This window comes from Rattus rattus, chromosome 3, assembly GCF_011064425.1.
Source record: "Rattus rattus isolate New Zealand chromosome 3, Rrattus_CSIRO_v1, whole genome shotgun sequence".
NCBI lineage: Eukaryota > Metazoa > Chordata > Mammalia > Rodentia > Muridae > Rattus > Rattus rattus.
Window position 1 is genome coordinate 40,010,806 of NC_046156.1, and position 17,552 is coordinate 40,028,357.

At 34.4% G+C, this 17,552-nt stretch overlaps 1 protein-coding gene across 4 annotated transcripts in view; it reads left to right on the top strand.

The window, feature by feature from the left end:
• Ptbp2 (polypyrimidine tract binding protein 2) overlaps nucleotides 1-17,552 on the top strand; it is a 61,787-nt gene that overhangs the window by 15,910 nt on the left and 28,325 nt on the right. For all 4 annotated transcript variants that reach the window (XM_032897409.1, XM_032897410.1, XM_032897411.1 and 1 more), the window contains exons 3-7: nucleotides 2,678-2,753; nucleotides 10,662-10,834; nucleotides 11,536-11,679; nucleotides 15,031-15,195; nucleotides 15,283-15,393. In XM_032897409.1, the coding sequence (XP_032753300.1) occupies nucleotides 2,678-2,753; nucleotides 10,662-10,834; nucleotides 11,536-11,679; nucleotides 15,031-15,195; nucleotides 15,283-15,393 (669 nt within the window). The remainder of the gene's footprint in view (nucleotides 1-2,677; nucleotides 2,754-10,661; nucleotides 10,835-11,535; nucleotides 11,680-15,030; nucleotides 15,196-15,282; nucleotides 15,394-17,552) is intronic.

The window sequence follows — 17,552 nt, forward strand, 5'->3', positions numbered from 1 at the left end:
GTCTTTTTGTTCTTGTTGTTGTTGTTGTATAGAAATTTAATTTTCATACAGTACCATCTGTTGATACTTGCTTGGGGTTAGTTCCTGTGTTGTTGCTATTCTATTTCAAAAGTTCTTTTACCCTGCTCTCTTGAAAGCTATCTCCTGTGGTTTACCAGTGTTTTAATATGGCCACACGGTCCATTTGCACATTGTTAAAATTATATGAACACATTTCTTGCACATTTTAATTTTTCTCTTGCTCTTCTGGCTGTCTTCTGTTGATTCTCAAAAGCCTGTTGGACTATGTTTGAAAAAACAAACTTAACTTTCTTCTTTCCCATACCCAATGACAGTCAATACAGAAGACTTTCCTGACCCCATTAAGGTTGAAGGCTTCTTTTTACCAGCAAACAAGTAATTATTTAATAACAGATTATCAGCTGGATGTCTTCCAAACAACTTCTGACAGTATACCTAGAGAAAGCCTGTTTTGTTTTGTTTTTTAACCATATTCATTTCTCTCACAGAAATTTCTGTCCTTGTGAGCCTTTCCTTAATTCTGTAGAATACATTTCTTGAAATGATCAGTTGTATACTCTAATAGATGTCAATGTTTCTCTGATCATGCTTATTTACCAAGAGACATTTAAAGCTAATTTTGGCATATAAAATTTTTAGTTGAATGTAAAACCAGTTGATATCTTAGATGAATGAACAGTTTTAAAGATTACATATTCTTAGTACAGGCTTTGATTCTGAATTTAAGTACTATAAAAGTTTAATTTGTTTTTGGTAGCCACCAAAATGGAACAGTCATCAATTATTATGTGTGTGTGGTTTTTATAAAGTCCAAGTTAAAGAACGAGGTTGACTAAGGTATTTCATGTAAAATTATCATATTCATCAATGCTGTAAAGTTAACATTGTTGTAGAATTATTTCTCTTGATCCCAATAATGGTAAACCTTTCACTCTGAAAAAGTGAGCATAATTTTCTTGTATAGAATAGCTGTAGATAGAGCCAGCCTTCAGTACTTGTCACCTCTCAAAATAATAAATAACTTGTATTATGACAGAACATGTGTAAAATGTACTCTCAACAACAGATATGAAGTAATTGAATGAAAAAATGACCAATATACAATTAAAAAAAAAAAGCTCCAAAAGAATTTGCTAAAAAGAGTTGTTGTAGAGAAAAGAAAGAGAGCCGGCCTTCTGCGTGTAGAGTTAGTTAAGAGTAAAGGCTTGGCTTCCCTTTAATTTAGAAACAGGATTTCTTACTCATTTCTTGGTAGTTACTTAGGATCTCCTAGGGTCGAAAAGAAAGCAAGCAAGTTTAAAAATACAGTGATAATACACATTTGAAAGGATGTCCTGTTTACTTTGGAAGCTGGGATGTGTGTGGGGGTAATGGTGGATTAGATATCAGAAACTTCAAAATGGTTGTGCTCCTTGTTTGGGTAAATAAAGCACCAAAGATTTCCCTGACGTCATCCTGTTTACTTTTAGAAGCAGATATAGAATGGCTTATTGAAGGGCTGATTATATTCTCTATAGAAACCCATCCTTTAGTTGGGAGCCAACTTTTGTGTATATATAATAACTTGGTTTCAACTATTTTTTTATATTTTATAATATACAAATATTTACAATTTATTATCTTGATTTTTGTGTTCAGTTTTATTCTGATAAATTGTTTAAATAACCCAACATCATTATTTTTAGTTATTTTAAATATTAATGCCCTTCTATGCAAATATACATTATTTTTTTAATACACATTCTTAGAATAGTTGGTTTAGGTACTTTAAATGCTTACCTAGTGAGTTATATTTTTATAACATACAGGTATTTTCAAAATATTTAAAACATCACCAAGTGGTTTGAACATGTGAGACATGATAACCTTTCCCTGTGTTTGTTTGTTCCTTCCTCCCTTCCTCCCTTCCTTCCTTCCTTCCTTCCTTTTCTATCTATCCTCCATCTATACATTTTTGTTATATTTTGCCAAATGAAAAATTTTTTTCTTCCATGTTGGTTTTAATTTTCAGTGTTCTAGTTGTTGGTGTTTTATACCTTTCTTTTTTATTATGCTAATGACAAGCGCCCCATTTTGAAATTTTGATTATCTTAATAAAGCTGTTAGAGTGGAAGAGAAAATAATGCTTTTAAGAAAGGCTATCTCCTCTGGCCTTTTTTCTTTCCTATTGGTAAATAATTTGAGGTGTAGTCTTTTAAGGAATCGGTTATGAAACTGTATACTTTTTCTTACCAGGATTTGGGCAAAAGAAGGAAATGAGCACTTTTATTTGGTGTACATGGGAGAGTAAAAAGGGATGAAGTTATCCCTTTGTTTTAGGGCAGGGATTCTCAACCTGTGTTAATGGTTCCCTGAAAATTCATTCATATTCTCATATTCTCTCTCTCTCTCTCTCTCTCTCTCTCTCTCTCTCTCTCTCTCTCTCTCTCTCTCAAAACTTTATAACTAGCAAATTTACAATTATAAAATAATTTAAGGTTGGAGAATCACTACAATATGAGGAACTGCATTAAAGGGTCACATCATTAGGGAGATTGAAAACCACTTTTAATAGGGATTCAGTTGATGCAGCAGTAGAAAGTCAGAAGTAAGAGATAAACTTTTGTGTTATTGTTTTGATCACAGTGACTTATGGTAATCTGTTTTGTTTTTCTAGAGAGGATCTGACGAGCTACTCTCAGGCAGTGTTCTCAGTAGTCCCAACTCTAATATGAGTGGCATGGTAGTTACAGGTAAGTGTCACTATTTTACTGTTTCCCAGGGCAGTGTTAGAGCCAAAGCATAATTTATGCCAGAATAGCTTTTGTTTTGAAACCTGAAACTGGTAATTGTTGTGGGCAAGTAGTGTTTAAATCCGATTGAATCTATTTGCCTGTTCTGTGATGCTCTGGACTGAGCTCACATCACACTCTTCCTCGTGCCAGGGAATCACTACCACTGAGTCATACCCCAGTCCTAAAACCTTTCCTTGTTTTCTTTTTAACCACGGTTAATTTATTTAAAATTTCTTTGTTTCTAAGTGAGAGAAAATTCTACATACTTAAAATGTGGGTTGTAGACTTATCTAGATCCTGGATCTTGTAGTTAATATTTCCAAAAGCTTTTATTTTCTTTTTTTTTCTTATTTTATTTCCCACAACCCCCACCCCACCCCACCGCTGCTTCCTTTTTTTTTCTTTTCTTTTTTTTTTTTCTTTTTTTTTTTTTTTTTTTTTTTTTGTGATAGTCTCTCTTATCCAGGTAGGCCAATTGATTGGCTTCCCTCCTTGGCCTAAGAGGGCAAGTAGTCCTTCCGTGTTAGTTTCCCATGTGGTTGCAGACAGACACACACAAAATCATTCTCACATGCCTCATTTTTACATTTTTCTTATAATTTCAGTGTTTTGTTTGTGTCATCTTTATTATTTCATACTACACATTCTATTGGCTATGCTGTAAATGAAAACCCTAAGTTAACCCACCAGCTCTCTTCTGTTTAGCTTTATCCTTTGTGCTCTAATGTCTTTTGAATGAATTTCCATTTTGTTGTCTGCTTAACAAGTTTAAGAGCAATTATTTATACAGTTAGCACTTTTCTTGGGTATGTCTGAAAATATTTTAATGTCTGAAGAAGAAATATGTATTTATCTTAGACTTTAATTTTGTGACTATATTTTGAATTTTATTATTAAGTTAATTTACCTCAAGACTACAATTTATACCTGTTTTCCTAAAACTAGTTTGTACTTTTTCCTATAAAGGTCATGAAAGGATAGACCAAATTTCTGTCAACTGTTCGTGTTTTTGATGGACATAGATCCTAGTGCTTTAGTTAACAGAATGGGAAAGTGTTTGCTAATGGCAGCAAGAGGATGGAAAGCTAAATTTTTAGTATACGTTATTTATTTTACTGTACAACAATTACAAAACAGTATCACCAGGCCATGATTCTGACAATAAACAAGCAGGTTTAAATGTCTGCAACTCTGCTTTGTCAGGTTTTTTACCTATAACATAGTAATTGATAGTAGGAAAGTTTTAAAAGTTATTATTTAGGGCTATACATGAGTAACTGTTGTAGCCTTGTCCCTTTTTCCAGTCATCTTCCAAGCCCACAAACCAAAGTTGATTGCTGGAATTGAACAGAAATTAGAAGCTTAAATGAAAGGAAGCACCTGCTGTGAGTCTCGTGGTCATTTTAGGTGTCTGCTTTGAAGCATGTAATGCCATGACTGCACAGGCAAGGAGAGGGACTTCACTGGACCAGAGACTCATTGGGATTCTAAACGTGGGGTTTAGGGCATGGATGCTGAACAAAGGGGAGTTGTACAATTTAGGTAGAGAAAAGTTGGTGTAAGGGTCATAGCGGAATGATAGTAGCTGGGCTGCGTTTGTGCTGGTAGGAAGTTTGCAATATCTATCAGAAATTGCCTTACTGTTAGGCAGAGAGCTATGTGGTGATGTCATAGGATGAACAGTTTTCTGACACCTCGGAGTTCTGAGAAGGCAGATATAGTGCTTCCAGGGTACCCTCAACTTAAAATTTGAATATAGAAAGCCCAGATCTTTAGTAAAATTATATTTGGTAGTAAGTGCCATTTGTCAGAGGAACTGGAAGTTTAACATGACAGTCATGAAGACTTCATATGAAATTCAGTTGTCTGGTTAAAAATATGCATATGACAATAGGATTAAATCTTCCTATATCTGTCATACATAATATCAGTAGTCTACAATCAAAAATTACACATTGGATGAAGAAAGAGAAAAATAAACACCTAGTGGGAGAAGTGTACAGTAAGGGAGAGACTTCTAAAATGTCTAGGTAGAAGAATTAGTGTGCAAAGACCATAGAATTAAGTTTATGGGAAAAAATTAAAATAACTGAGCAGAGGGTGAATGTCTTTATGTAAAGAATTTTTTTTATTTTTAAAGCATAAAAATATTCTGACTGAACAATTGAATATTTGAAATGAAAAATTTGCTTGTTGAGATTAAAACAGGAAAATGGTTAATAAATTTTCATAAAAATGAGTTAAATTTATTGACTCTGCTAGACAAAAGGTATACTTATGGGAATAGCATACAAGAAGCTAACAGTCTTACCCTCCTCCTGACCCTATATTTGGATTTTTGTATAGTGCACAGAAAAAGTGGAACAGTGTACGTGTGTACATGTGTGTATGTGTGTGTGCATGTGCATGTACATGTATGTGTGTATATGTGAATATGTATATACACGCATATATGTATACACATGCATGTCTATATTTGAAATAGAAATTACTGAACACTCATAAAGGTTTATCAGAAACATGAACCTAAAGCAGTTCAGTAAGCAGCCTCCCTATTGTTGGGTTAATCTGAAAAACAAATAACAGACTGAGGTACAGAGTATACAGTCATAGAAAACTAATAGTAAAGATATTAGAAAAGTCCATGCAAAAGACATTTAACAAGAAGTCAGCATATCACACTAAGAGAGTACAGGCTAACCTTTTTAGATTTAATAGAATGACATTAGCTAAAATCTCAGAGCACATTAAAGGTTATTTATGAATACTACTGTTAAATGGCAAATGTAAATGATTCTTTTAACCCTGTCTCAGTCATTAGAATTTCTTTGTATTCTCTGAACTTCTGTACATTACCCTTATTATATAGTGGAAACTTTGTATTATAGATTTTATTGATTACGTAGATAAGCCCGTGATGGCAGTCCAAAAGTGAAGATGTTCTCACTTTACATAAAATAATACAATGTTGATTTTAATGTAAAAACATTCTGAGCTTGATGTTATGTACCAGAATCCCACTAATATCTTTACGAAATGATGAAAGTATAGCTAGTAGATAATAGTGAAAATACTGGAAGATAGTCTGAGTTTGAAAATAACTTTAAATTAAAAAAATCAAACTAGCATTATATTGGCTACTGACCAAATACAGAGAATTCAAAAGTAAGCCCACATGATTATTGATGCTTGTGGGAGGTGCAAAGTCTTATGGGAAAAAAGATTTAGTAGAAAGCTATATAGATTTTGCCTTCCCATCTCTCTCCTGGTGAAGTTTGGATTTATATCTTCTGGTGCAGGTGGCAGTGAACTTCAGATGGACTGTATTTGAGAGTAACACAAATCGATGGGCATGAATAAATATTTAGAGGATAATTTGACAGCCTGAGTATTTAACAAAGCAGCAATAGTAAATTTCCCTCAAAGCCTATGGTCTCTCCAGTTCTAAGCTTTTGACCAAGTTTACAGTGACAGACATATAGAGCAGGCTTCCGAGAAGTGGAAAGTCATTGGTTACTGCTATAACTGTCATGCCACTGTAGCATCAGTGAGCAGGCGCCTCCTTCTAAGCAGGTTGGTATTGTTGTTGTAGCATGCAGGTTCTATTGCTAGATGAGGCCATTGATGTCTTTTCTCTACCAGTAGCCTGCATAGCATCTTCTGTCGCTGAGTAAGGAGGGAGACAGTTCTTTGTCAGCCTAGGTTGATTTCTCTATTTGCCAGTTTCTTAAATTAAAGCAGTATACTCAACTGTAGGATTCTGCTCTTTTCTCTCCTAGTTGTTTATTCACAATAAATGAAGTTCATTAGAATGTCTTAGTATGTGAAGGTTGAGTAGATTATAGTAACTCAGAATTAAAACAACGTGAATGTCGATCAGCAATTCATGTTTGGGCCTTAATGTGCTGTTTGTGCAGTGCTGTCTGACTTAGCTCTGTAGTGTGAGTTACGGATAAAACTGCAGAGATGAATTTCCAGGTTAAGTTAGATAAAAGATAGAAGATTAAAAAGTCTTCATGTCTATAAATGATGAGTTTATAATAGTAAATTGTAAAAAATGATAACTAAGTCAAATTGACTGCTCGGCAGTTCACAAATAGTAAAAGGACAGTGGAAATGGCATGACAAAGGGGATAAACAGATTGGAAAATGACGAGTATCGATTATATGTAAAGGTACAGCTTCATGTCCATGGCAGCTTGGTCGTAGGACTGCCCCTTCTTCCTCCCAACATGCCAAAGACTATGAATACTCAGATCTCCTTGTAAGATGTGATATTTTCATATAACCAATATACATCTTCCTGTGCATTTTTAAATCATGTCTATATTATGATATCTAACTGTTACATCTCATTTGCATGGAGATAACTCAATGTAGTAATTAGGAAATTCAAGGGCTTTTTTTTCATCCTTTATTCATATCATACCTAACAAATGCTTTCTTTTTCATTTATATTTATTCATTTGACATAACCATCACAGCCCTTCTTCTTCCAGTCTCCCCCTTTCATGGCCACTCACCTCCTCTCCATCCCCCTCATCTCTAAGGAGGGTGAGGTCCCCATTGGGTACCAACCCACTCTGACACCTCAGGTCACTGCAGGACTAGGAATATCCTCATCTACTTAAGCCAGCCAAGATAGCCTGGTTAGGGAGATAGGATCCACAGACAGACAACAGTCTTGAGTGAGTCCTACTCAGTTATTGGTGGACCCTCTTGAAAACTAAGTTGCATATCTGCTGCAGATGTGCAGAGGCTGGGGGACCTAGGTCTAGCACCTATATGCTCTTTGGTTGGTGGTTCAGTCTCTGGGAGCCCCCATGGGTCCAGGTTAGTTGACTTTGTTGTCCTTGTGGAGTCTCTATCCCCTTGGGGACTTTTCCACAAATTCCAGGTAGAATCTACATATAAAGAACTTGTTTATCTAGAGGGCCAACTTTTTTGTGGTTTCATGGAATATACATGCACATACTAAAATTGGTCACATAGCATATTTTGTATGTACAGATACTTGAATGACCCAAATTCAGAACATTGACACCACCAAATAGTGATGACGATGTAGATAACAGGACTTTAATTTAATACTGGTAGGGATATTAGATGATACAGTTTTTTGGGGAGACTTATTTTGTGTTTTCTTATAAAAGTAATCATATTCTTAAACATTACAAAAGTTGTATTCCTGTTTATTCAAAGGAAATGAAAACTGGGGCAGGGGGAAGGACACAAAAACATGCGCACAGATGTTTTATAACAAAGTGTGAAAAAACTGAGATGTCCTTCAGTAGGTAGATTGATACACAATTGTGGTATGTCCAGGCCAAAAAAAAACCCCCAAAAAACAAAAGCAAAACTGGGGAAAGAATCTTTAATGCTTAATACTTGGCTAGGTTCAACCAAAGTCTGATTTACCACGTTGTTCTGATGGTCTGATTAAAAACATGAAAATAAAGAAGACTTTTAGAGCTGGGGATAGACTGTATATTGTACTGTAATGGATATGATGTCATTGTACATTTGTCAGAACTTAGTTACATGAAGAGTGCACTTTAAGGATCTAACATGCTCTGCTCTGGTGGAGAATGTTGATAATGGGGGAAGTGTATGTGTTTATGTGGGAAGAAGGTATATGAAAAATCTTTGTTACTGTGGATGTAAACTTAAAATTATTGAGAGGTTTGCATTACATTTCTTTTGTAAAAGGCTGGACTATACAGTTTAATCAAAAAGATTATTGCTCTGGATTTAGAAAGAAGTTCTAACTATGGTTCTAAAGTCAAGTTGGCACAAATAAGTTAATTGTAAAGGGATGGGAAGTTGTATTCCATTCAAACAGAAAACAAAGTATTATTTTACTGACGTGCGAACAGAAAATTTCAGATCAGGAGTATTAAAATCATATTTCATATTTATCAGAAAACCTAGTATTATCGAATTTTGTCTGGAACTACCTTAAGATATGAAAAACATGACGAAGCACATGTCTTAGTTGTACTTTCAGAAAACCATTTCCTAGGAATTTATAGGACAGTTACCTCTTTCTCCCAGGATTGTTCTTTCATTGTGTCCCAATACCTGGCATGAAGCAAGGTAAAGGAGGAGAGTATATATGTTTATATTTTAAGAAGGGATGTAGTTTCCTGGGACAGGAAAGCTATGGTGGCAAGAGATTAGTAGCAGGTCACATTGGGTCTGTACTCAGGAAGTAAAGAGAAATGCGTGCTGGTACTTAGCATGTTGGGGTTTTTGTTTTGTTTTGTTTTTCCTCTTCTTTTTTCTTTTATTCCTTTGGCACTCTGGCTAGAGTCTGGGTCTTTTAACTTTTATGGACGCATCCTACTATACCCTAGTATACAAAGTGGGTTTCTGTGGTGATTCTAAATCCAGTCAAATTGACGAGCTTAACCGTAACAATTAACAATGTGAATAAGAAGATACAATAGTGCATTAGAACATTAGGCTCTGTCACCTTAGTGACCCTTGTTTATAAAACTATACTGGGTAACTATAGGATTAGAAGAAATCTAATAAGGGAGAGTTAATAGTTCTTAGTCACTCTGGGGTGGTCTCTAAAGGCTGGTCCATAAAAGTAATAGGTTCAAGATGCTTATTTTTTTTTCAGTTATTTTTTAACCAAAGTGCTCTGTTTAAATGTGAAGGTCATTTGTATGGAATTATAGGAGAGCTTAAGAATGTTTTTGAAGAAACATCAATTTTAGATAGTTGTGAGAAAGATAATTATAGAGAAACTAGAGATATATGATTCAGAGTCAGGGTGAGATTACTTTACTTCCCTTACTCATGAAGATGTTGGTGTTAGAGATGGAAATAGGAAACAGGTTTTGACTTAAAGTGAAGTGTTGGAGTAGAAATAGCTTTCAAGTTTCATTTGTTTGGATATTTAAAGTAGAAACTGTATTTAAAGTGCCTCAAGACTAAATAATACAAGATAAATGGTGGGCGGCAAGATTCCTGGGCTTCTGAGGTGCCTCAGCAGGTAAAGACATTGGCTGCCAAGCCCAGTGACCTGCATTTGGTTCCTGGGGCACACATGGTGGAAGAACATGGCTCTGGCAAGCTTTGCTCTGACTTTCACATGGAATCATAAAGTATTTTACTTTATAAAGTATTTAGTCTTTAAAATGTAACCATGAATGTATATGTATAAGGATTCTTCAAAGTCTTAACAAGTACACTTGAGTCTCTAGTACAATATGACCAACTGATGGATGTAGAAATGCCTTTCAGTTTTGTATGAAATGCTATATAATCTGTAGGCATCCACAATTACACAGTATTTTCCTTTTTGGTGGAATTTAGTAATGAAGGTGTATTTATTTATTGAAACGGACATTACTAGTCTAATGATCCACAAGTGCTTGCTTCCACTTCATTATGGTTTGTTTTATTATTTATTCTTAGTAAGCACCTGTGTCCAATATAAACCTTAAATGTGCATGTAACAGAGAAAAAACTTCAATAGAGCTCAATTCTATCTGTTTATACGCATACAGTGGGACCTTTGGGATGTACCTCTTTTTGGCTAAGGGGAGCCTACTATATCTTTTAACCTATAAAAAGAATTCAATGGTAATTTACTTGTGTTTAGACACTGGATAGTTTTGGTATGAAATCGAATTTTATTATTTTTGCTAAGTATTATTCTACATACGCTGTGCACACATGACTTGATAGTAACGTTAATTGTTGGTTTAATGATTTTTCTCCTTTTGAAAGTCTAATTTGAGTTTTTGAAGAATTCAGATTTACTCACCCATGTTTTAAAGTATTTTTACCTTTTCATAGGAATCAATATTTTTTCATGCTGATTTATAAAGAATATTTCTGTATATCTTTCAGCCAATGGTAACGATAGTAAGAAATTTAAAGGAGAAGATAAAATGGATGGGGCACCCTCTCGTGTACTTCACATTCGAAAGTTACCTGGTGAAGTGACTGAAACAGAAGTTATTGCGTTAGGCTTACCTTTTGGTAAGGTGACTAACATCCTTATGCTGAAAGGAAAAAACCAGGTACAGTTCTACAAGCATTGCTAACATGTAAGACTCCAGATTACACAGAATGAGGATTATCTGTCACCCAAAGGATTACTTTTCTGACAAAATTAGAAAGAAGTTCAGTTTTTGTTTTGTTTTGTTTTGTTTTGTAATAGTAGAAAGCAGGGGTACTTACTAGTAGCATCTATTACATGAGTTTATTCATCTGATAGCATTAGAAATCAGGCTTAAGTTTTGGATGCTCGTTCATTAACAGTAGCAGTAGGATCTAGCTATATTAATGACATTGTGTTTTAAATGCCTGAATTAGCCCTAATAATATACTTAAAATTAAAAGATTTCTAAAATATATGTGATTATTTTCAAATTATGTATCTGTTTGTGGATATGTGCATGTGAGTTAAGGTACCAACAAAAGCTAATGGTGTCACATTCCTTGGAATTGAAGTTTAAAGCAAGGCATTTGTAAGCCACTATAGATGGGTCTTGGACTGTGAACTTAGGGCCTCTGGAAAGGCAACAAGTGCTCCTAACAACCATCTCTTCCAGCCTTTCAGTAAGATACTAAATTCTTTTTATTAGAATACTGAAATGTAAATGAGGGTTATATTCTAGGCAGTATTTTAATTGGTAATAGGTTACACAGGTACTTAATTTGGAGTTAAAAATTGTAATTTTTACTTAAATTCATGGTATTTTTTTTAACTCATTTTCAGGCATTTTTGGAACTGGCAACAGAGGAAGCAGCTATTACTATGGTTAATTACTATTCTGCTGTGACACCTCATCTTCGTAACCAACCAATTTACATTCAGTACTCCAATCACAAAGAACTAAAGACAGATAACACATTAAACCAAGTGAGTGTTTTTAGGTCCATAAATAATATGGCTGATAACATCTTAAGACTAATAAACAGTATATAATAGTAGAAGATAACTTTCATATGCATTTTTGTTATCTTTAAAATCGTTTCTTTAACAGTTTTGTGGAGAGCCTTCTGTGTATGCTTGCGTCAGTGTGGTCATCCCTCTGTGTAGTGCTGTGGATGGATTAAATCCAAGGCCTTGAATTGGTTAGTTGAGCACTCCATCACCGAGCTATGCTTTCCATCTTCAGAAACTCAAAAGAAGGAAATATATAAGAAATCTATAAGAGGGAGAACAAGACTAGATGTACTATTTTAAATTGGAATTGTGACTTTAAGTCCCATATCGAGGGGACTTTGGAATAATGAACTTCAGAGTGGTTAGGCAATAAATTACTTATTCTATTACAAAAGGGATGTTCAAATTAAGTAAAATTTTTAGTTTTCAAAAGCCCTTCAGACTGTTTTGTCTGTTTTTATCTTATAGTTGGGCAAAGAAAGACCCTGGCAGTTCTTGGAAGATTCTAAGTACAGTTTTATTTGTAAAATAACGTAGCAGAGGCTGACTAACATCTCCTCAGCTTACCCTTTGTATTCCTCTGTTCTCCCCCGCCCTTCATGCTCCTGCTTTATTCATATTTGAGAGTGCATAATTAGAATTCTCTTAGACTCACATAATTCCCCCTAGATTAAAGTAATGAAGAATTGGATGCCAAATCTGTCCTCTCTGTCTACTCCCAAATGCCAAAGAGGCATTATTCTAACAAATGTGACGTTTAGAACTTTTGATTCTTTTAAGGGATTATTGGTTTTAGTGTTGAGGGTGATGAGTCAGAGGCAAGAATTGAGTTGCTTGTTCATTATCTAGACTTTTCCTTAATCTGGACCTGTGCTTCCTATCTCTCTGTTTTGTGAACCTTCCAGTTGCTGCTCTGATTCCTTTTTGTTTTTGTTTTGTTGTTGCCAATATAAATTTCAGATTGTCATGTATTTTCATTCCTTTTTTTTTTTTTTTTTTTGGTTGGTTGGGTTCTAGAATTTGATAAAATCATTTTCAGCCTAGTGTTTAGTAGTTGTTACATTTTTATTCATTTACAAGCATTTTGATATTTCATAATAGAGAGAAACAAGTAAATATGTTTAACTATAGCCATTTTTAAATAACCGAGACCTATGAGTTCACTCTTTACCGTGACCTGTATACTTTTCTCTATTCCTTCCTGCCACTGTTACTTAGATGACACAGTTGTATCGAGTATTAAGTTATTCTGAATTATGTCCTTTTTGTGCTTGGTTAGATAAAGGCCTAGAACACCTCCTGTATCTTCTCCCTTAGGGCCCTCTGTTGCCTATACTTTTCCTCAGTGTAATTACCAAAAGTAATGATGTTTGGTCCTCTAAGTGGATGAGATTTCTCTTGCTTGAAGTCTTTTGCTGCCACTGCCCTCATTTACAGAGGGATTGTGGATAAGGCCATTCTGGGCTATACAGTAGAGACCTATCTATAAAGAAATAGACAAGATACCTAATAGCAGATGTTGGAGTTGATATCCAAGGAAGCTTGAATTCACGTATAGAGGTGACTGGGCTGTATATTGGTAGAATCATTTTTGAAATATCTCAAGTTGAGCTTATGCATGTTCTATACTTAATAATTACACTCCTAATTGCATGCTTGAGAACACATATATATGTAAATAAAAAGATATGCATGTTCTATACTTAATAATTACACTCCTAATTACATGCCTGAGAAGACCTATATATGTAAATAAAAAGATATGTGAAAAAATTCAGGGAGCAACAATTACATTCTAGTAATCCAAAGCTAGAAATGACCCAAGTGTGCATCAGTAGAAGAAGTTGTGGAATATCCATGGCCAGAACAGAATGAACAAGTTCTGTGTATTTGTAAAGCATAGGTGTACATCATGAAACAATATTTCCTGAAAGAAAGCCAGACCAAAGTAGAACACAGATGTGCTCTCAATGAGCACTCCATTGCTTTATCTGGGAGAACGCGTGGCTCTGAATTCTGCTACATTGGTAGTATTACAGGTTATTGTTTTGTTTTGTTTGTTGGGTTAACATTTTTTTTTCAGACTAGTTTAATATGTGGTACTTTACCCAGGTCTCTTCCCAGTTGAGTCCTTTTCTGTGTATATGTAATATTTTGGAAACTTAAAATCTCTATTGGTAAACCAACTGTGCTTCATGTATTAAAACAAAGTCATTTGTTACTGCTACAAGGAATTGTAATTGTCAAGCTAAAAAAGATGGTTAGCAATATATAAGCATTGAATTAATACATGCTTTTGTTTAGATCTTACCTCTGAAAGGATGGTGATAGACAGGAAAGGGAACTTTGGTGACAAAGTTAAAGGGAGAACACCTTTTGTGTTTGCTGAATTTTATGTGACTACTTTACGGTTTCTAGTTTTGAAAGACATTTGAACTTATAAAAGATGTTAGTTATGGTATTTAATGCTGTCATTAGGTAAATATCCGTAGTGAAATGTTGCTCTTAAGGTCTTTTTATTTTCCACAGTAGTATTAAAGTATCAAATAGTTACTGTCTTTAAAAGGCTGAGTTTCATTTGAGGTTCTTGTGATATATGCATGTATAGTTTGTATTGTTAATTAGCATTTAATTGGTTTTTATTTAGATGTATGTGTACTGACTTCTTGAATCTTAGGTTGCATGACCCCTGGTTTATTCTCATAAACATATTAATTCTTTTGTGTTTTTCTTTTAGCAATTAACTGAATTTATATACTTATTTACAATAAAGATTTGTCAAACCATTACAATAATTTGAAATTTAAATAATGTATTTTGCAGGGTCGATTGTATATTATCTACCATAAAATACACTTAAAATATCCTTCATGGTATATGTGAAAACGTTCCAGTTATACTAAAGACCACATTAATTTCTAATCAGATTTTTTTGTCTTAATCTCCTCTGTTCATTTGTTAAGATTATATTAGAAATAATAAACCTAATGATAATGTTTGTGAAAGATCATTGGCAGTCCATTTCCTGCAGTGTACCTTGTTCATTGAGTGAATAATATGTAATATGAAGTTAAAGTTTTTTATTCTTTAAATTTCTCATTGAACAGTTTCTGATTGTAAACATCTATCCAAGTATATCATATTCTTTCAGAATAAATGGCATCACATATCTGTGTCAGCATCGGTGCCAAAGTGCTTAGGTAACTATTTTGCAACAAAGGTAGTGGAATACTTGGACTATAGAGAGACAGTAGTAAAGCATGTAACAGAGTTGTAAATACAAAGAAGGAATCTGTTCCTAACCTACTTGTCTGTTATTTTCAGCGTGCTCAAGTAGTTCTTCAAGCTGTGACAGCTGTCCAGACAGCAAATACACCTCTCAGTGGCACCACAGTCAGTGAGAGTGCGGTGACTCCAGCTCAGAGTCCAGTGCTTAGAATAATTATTGACAATATGTACTACCCTGTAACACTTGATGTCCTTCACCAAGTAAGTGAGGTGTGCTTGCCATAGTTGCTTATAGCGTGAAGAAATACTATAGTAGGTAATAATGCTTTGATTTTAATGTTTTCACAGATATTTTCTAAGTTTGGTGCTGTATTGAAGATAATCACATTTACAAAAAACAACCAGTTTCAGGCTTTGCTCCAGTATGGTGATCCAGTAAACGCTCAACAGGCAAAGCTAGTAAGTGCGGACCTCCTGAGGTAGTGATGTGTTTTTCATTCGTTTGTGGTATTAGTTTAACTTACAGCTCAGTTCTGAGAACCACTATAGCTATAGTCAGCTGTAGCCTAGGCTTGTGTTGTGTATTTGTTCAGTTAGGTTGTCAGCTCTGGTCTTGCTAAGACTGTGGGATTGTGTTGGTAGGAGCTTCACAGTGACTTTTCAAGGTAGTTTGGTTCACGTACTTCAGTATTCTGCTCAGCTCTAATTCCATTGTGTCTTACAGGTTTGTGGGGGTTTTTATGTTTTGTATTTAGTTTCTTAGTCTGCTTTTTAGTTATACCATTTATCTTTTAAATTATTTTTAGATATATAAGTTAAGAAACTGTAGAGAAGTAAAATTATTGAAAATTCATAAACCTCGTTGCTTCTTAATGCCTAAAGCTGTTTAATTTATTCAATTCTGCTTTTCTGTTTAACTTTTTTGTCATGTTATTTCATTATTAAATCATTAAAAATTAATATTAAGTAATGTTATGAAACTTGTACCTAATTTTTTACTTTTGGTTCTCTTATTTTTTTTTTATACTAATCATGTTCTATAGTATTTCATTGATTTCTCCAGGTCAAGATTGCCCACCTGAAAGTTGGACCGGTTTTTTATTGTTTGATTTCCTTTGACCTATAGTATCAGATTTGACCAGTTAACATGGTTGCAATAGCAAAACCGCTCTGTTAGCAGTAATGGCACAATTGTAATAAGCATCTCCTCACTTTCTTGATATAAAACAATGTTAAGATTTAAAGAGGTACTTATTTATTAGTTTTTCAGGTATTTCAGTCTTAACCTACTTGTTCTCAGGTTATATAATCTTTTACTCTGCTTTCCTTTCCAGACAGCAGTCAACTATTAGAATTCTTTCTTGCCCCAAATACTTTTGCTTCACATGTCTTGCCTCCTGTATTTGTAAAGTTTTTATATTAATGTGGTATGAGATTATACAGTTGGAAATGACTAAAGACTCTGGTTTTTATGGCATTTTCCACAATGTCAAACATGTTTATTTGTAAATTGTGCACATTTTTTATGTGTATTTTATATATGTGTTGGGTTGTGTCTGAGTGTATCTCTCACCTGCTTGATGCAGAGAAGGTATTGGCAAAGGATCAGTGAACTGAGTTTGTTGAGAATTTATGTTGCATTTGTTACAGAAAAGTTTATGTATCTTGTCTAAAGTAATCTATAGTTATCATTTAATATGATAAAGTATCACAATTGTTTTTTATATTTGTTTGTGTAGATAAGCATCTGACTGTGTGCTTGTGTTTATGACTATATACATTCACTGAAGTCTTCTTTACAGAAGTCTAAAGGGATAATTTTAAGAGGAATACACTTTAAGTACACATTCTGGTAGCTGAACCCTGTTAGTGAAGGGAACGGTATTCACTTTCCACAACACTTCCTTGTTCTATTTTCTTGTCATGTAGACTACTTGGGAAGCCTTTTGATGACTATAGCAGTCTGCATTTTTTTAACTTTTATCAAGGGTGTACCTAGAGAATATTACACAGCATCCTATCTTCTGACAATTGAGAATGTTTTACATTTGTGTGTCATCACTAGTAGTCATTCTTCCTCGGGACATATCTTCACATTCCTTTTTTTGTCAGCAGTACTCTGATTTACACAGTTAGGGACGATGCTTTTACTCAGTCAGGGTCTTCACTCTCATTTGTGAATTTTTTTAAGTCAAATGGGAATTTTAGTAGTTTCTAGCAAAATCTAATCCTTAGCACATTGTTTTTTTTTAGGTAACTATGCCTCTCTCTTTTTTTTTTTTTTTTTTCCTTGGACTGGGAACCCGAACCCAGGGCCTTAAGCTTGCTAGGCAAGTGCTCTACCACTGAGCTAAATCCCCAACCCCAACTATGCCTCTCTTAAAGAAGGCATATATACTTCATCACCTCTCCAGTATCAGGAAAGAACAGATTCATAAATTTCCTTCTTTCTTCCTTCCTTAGGCTATATTATTAATAATTTCAAATATGTTCAAGTTTCTAGTAAGTTTACTTCAATTCTGCTGCCGTACATGTCCCTTCATCCTCTTTCATCCTTTTCTTCTTTCTTTTCATTTATAGTTAGTTGTCTTTTTCTGCTCTTATCTCTTTTGTCCTCC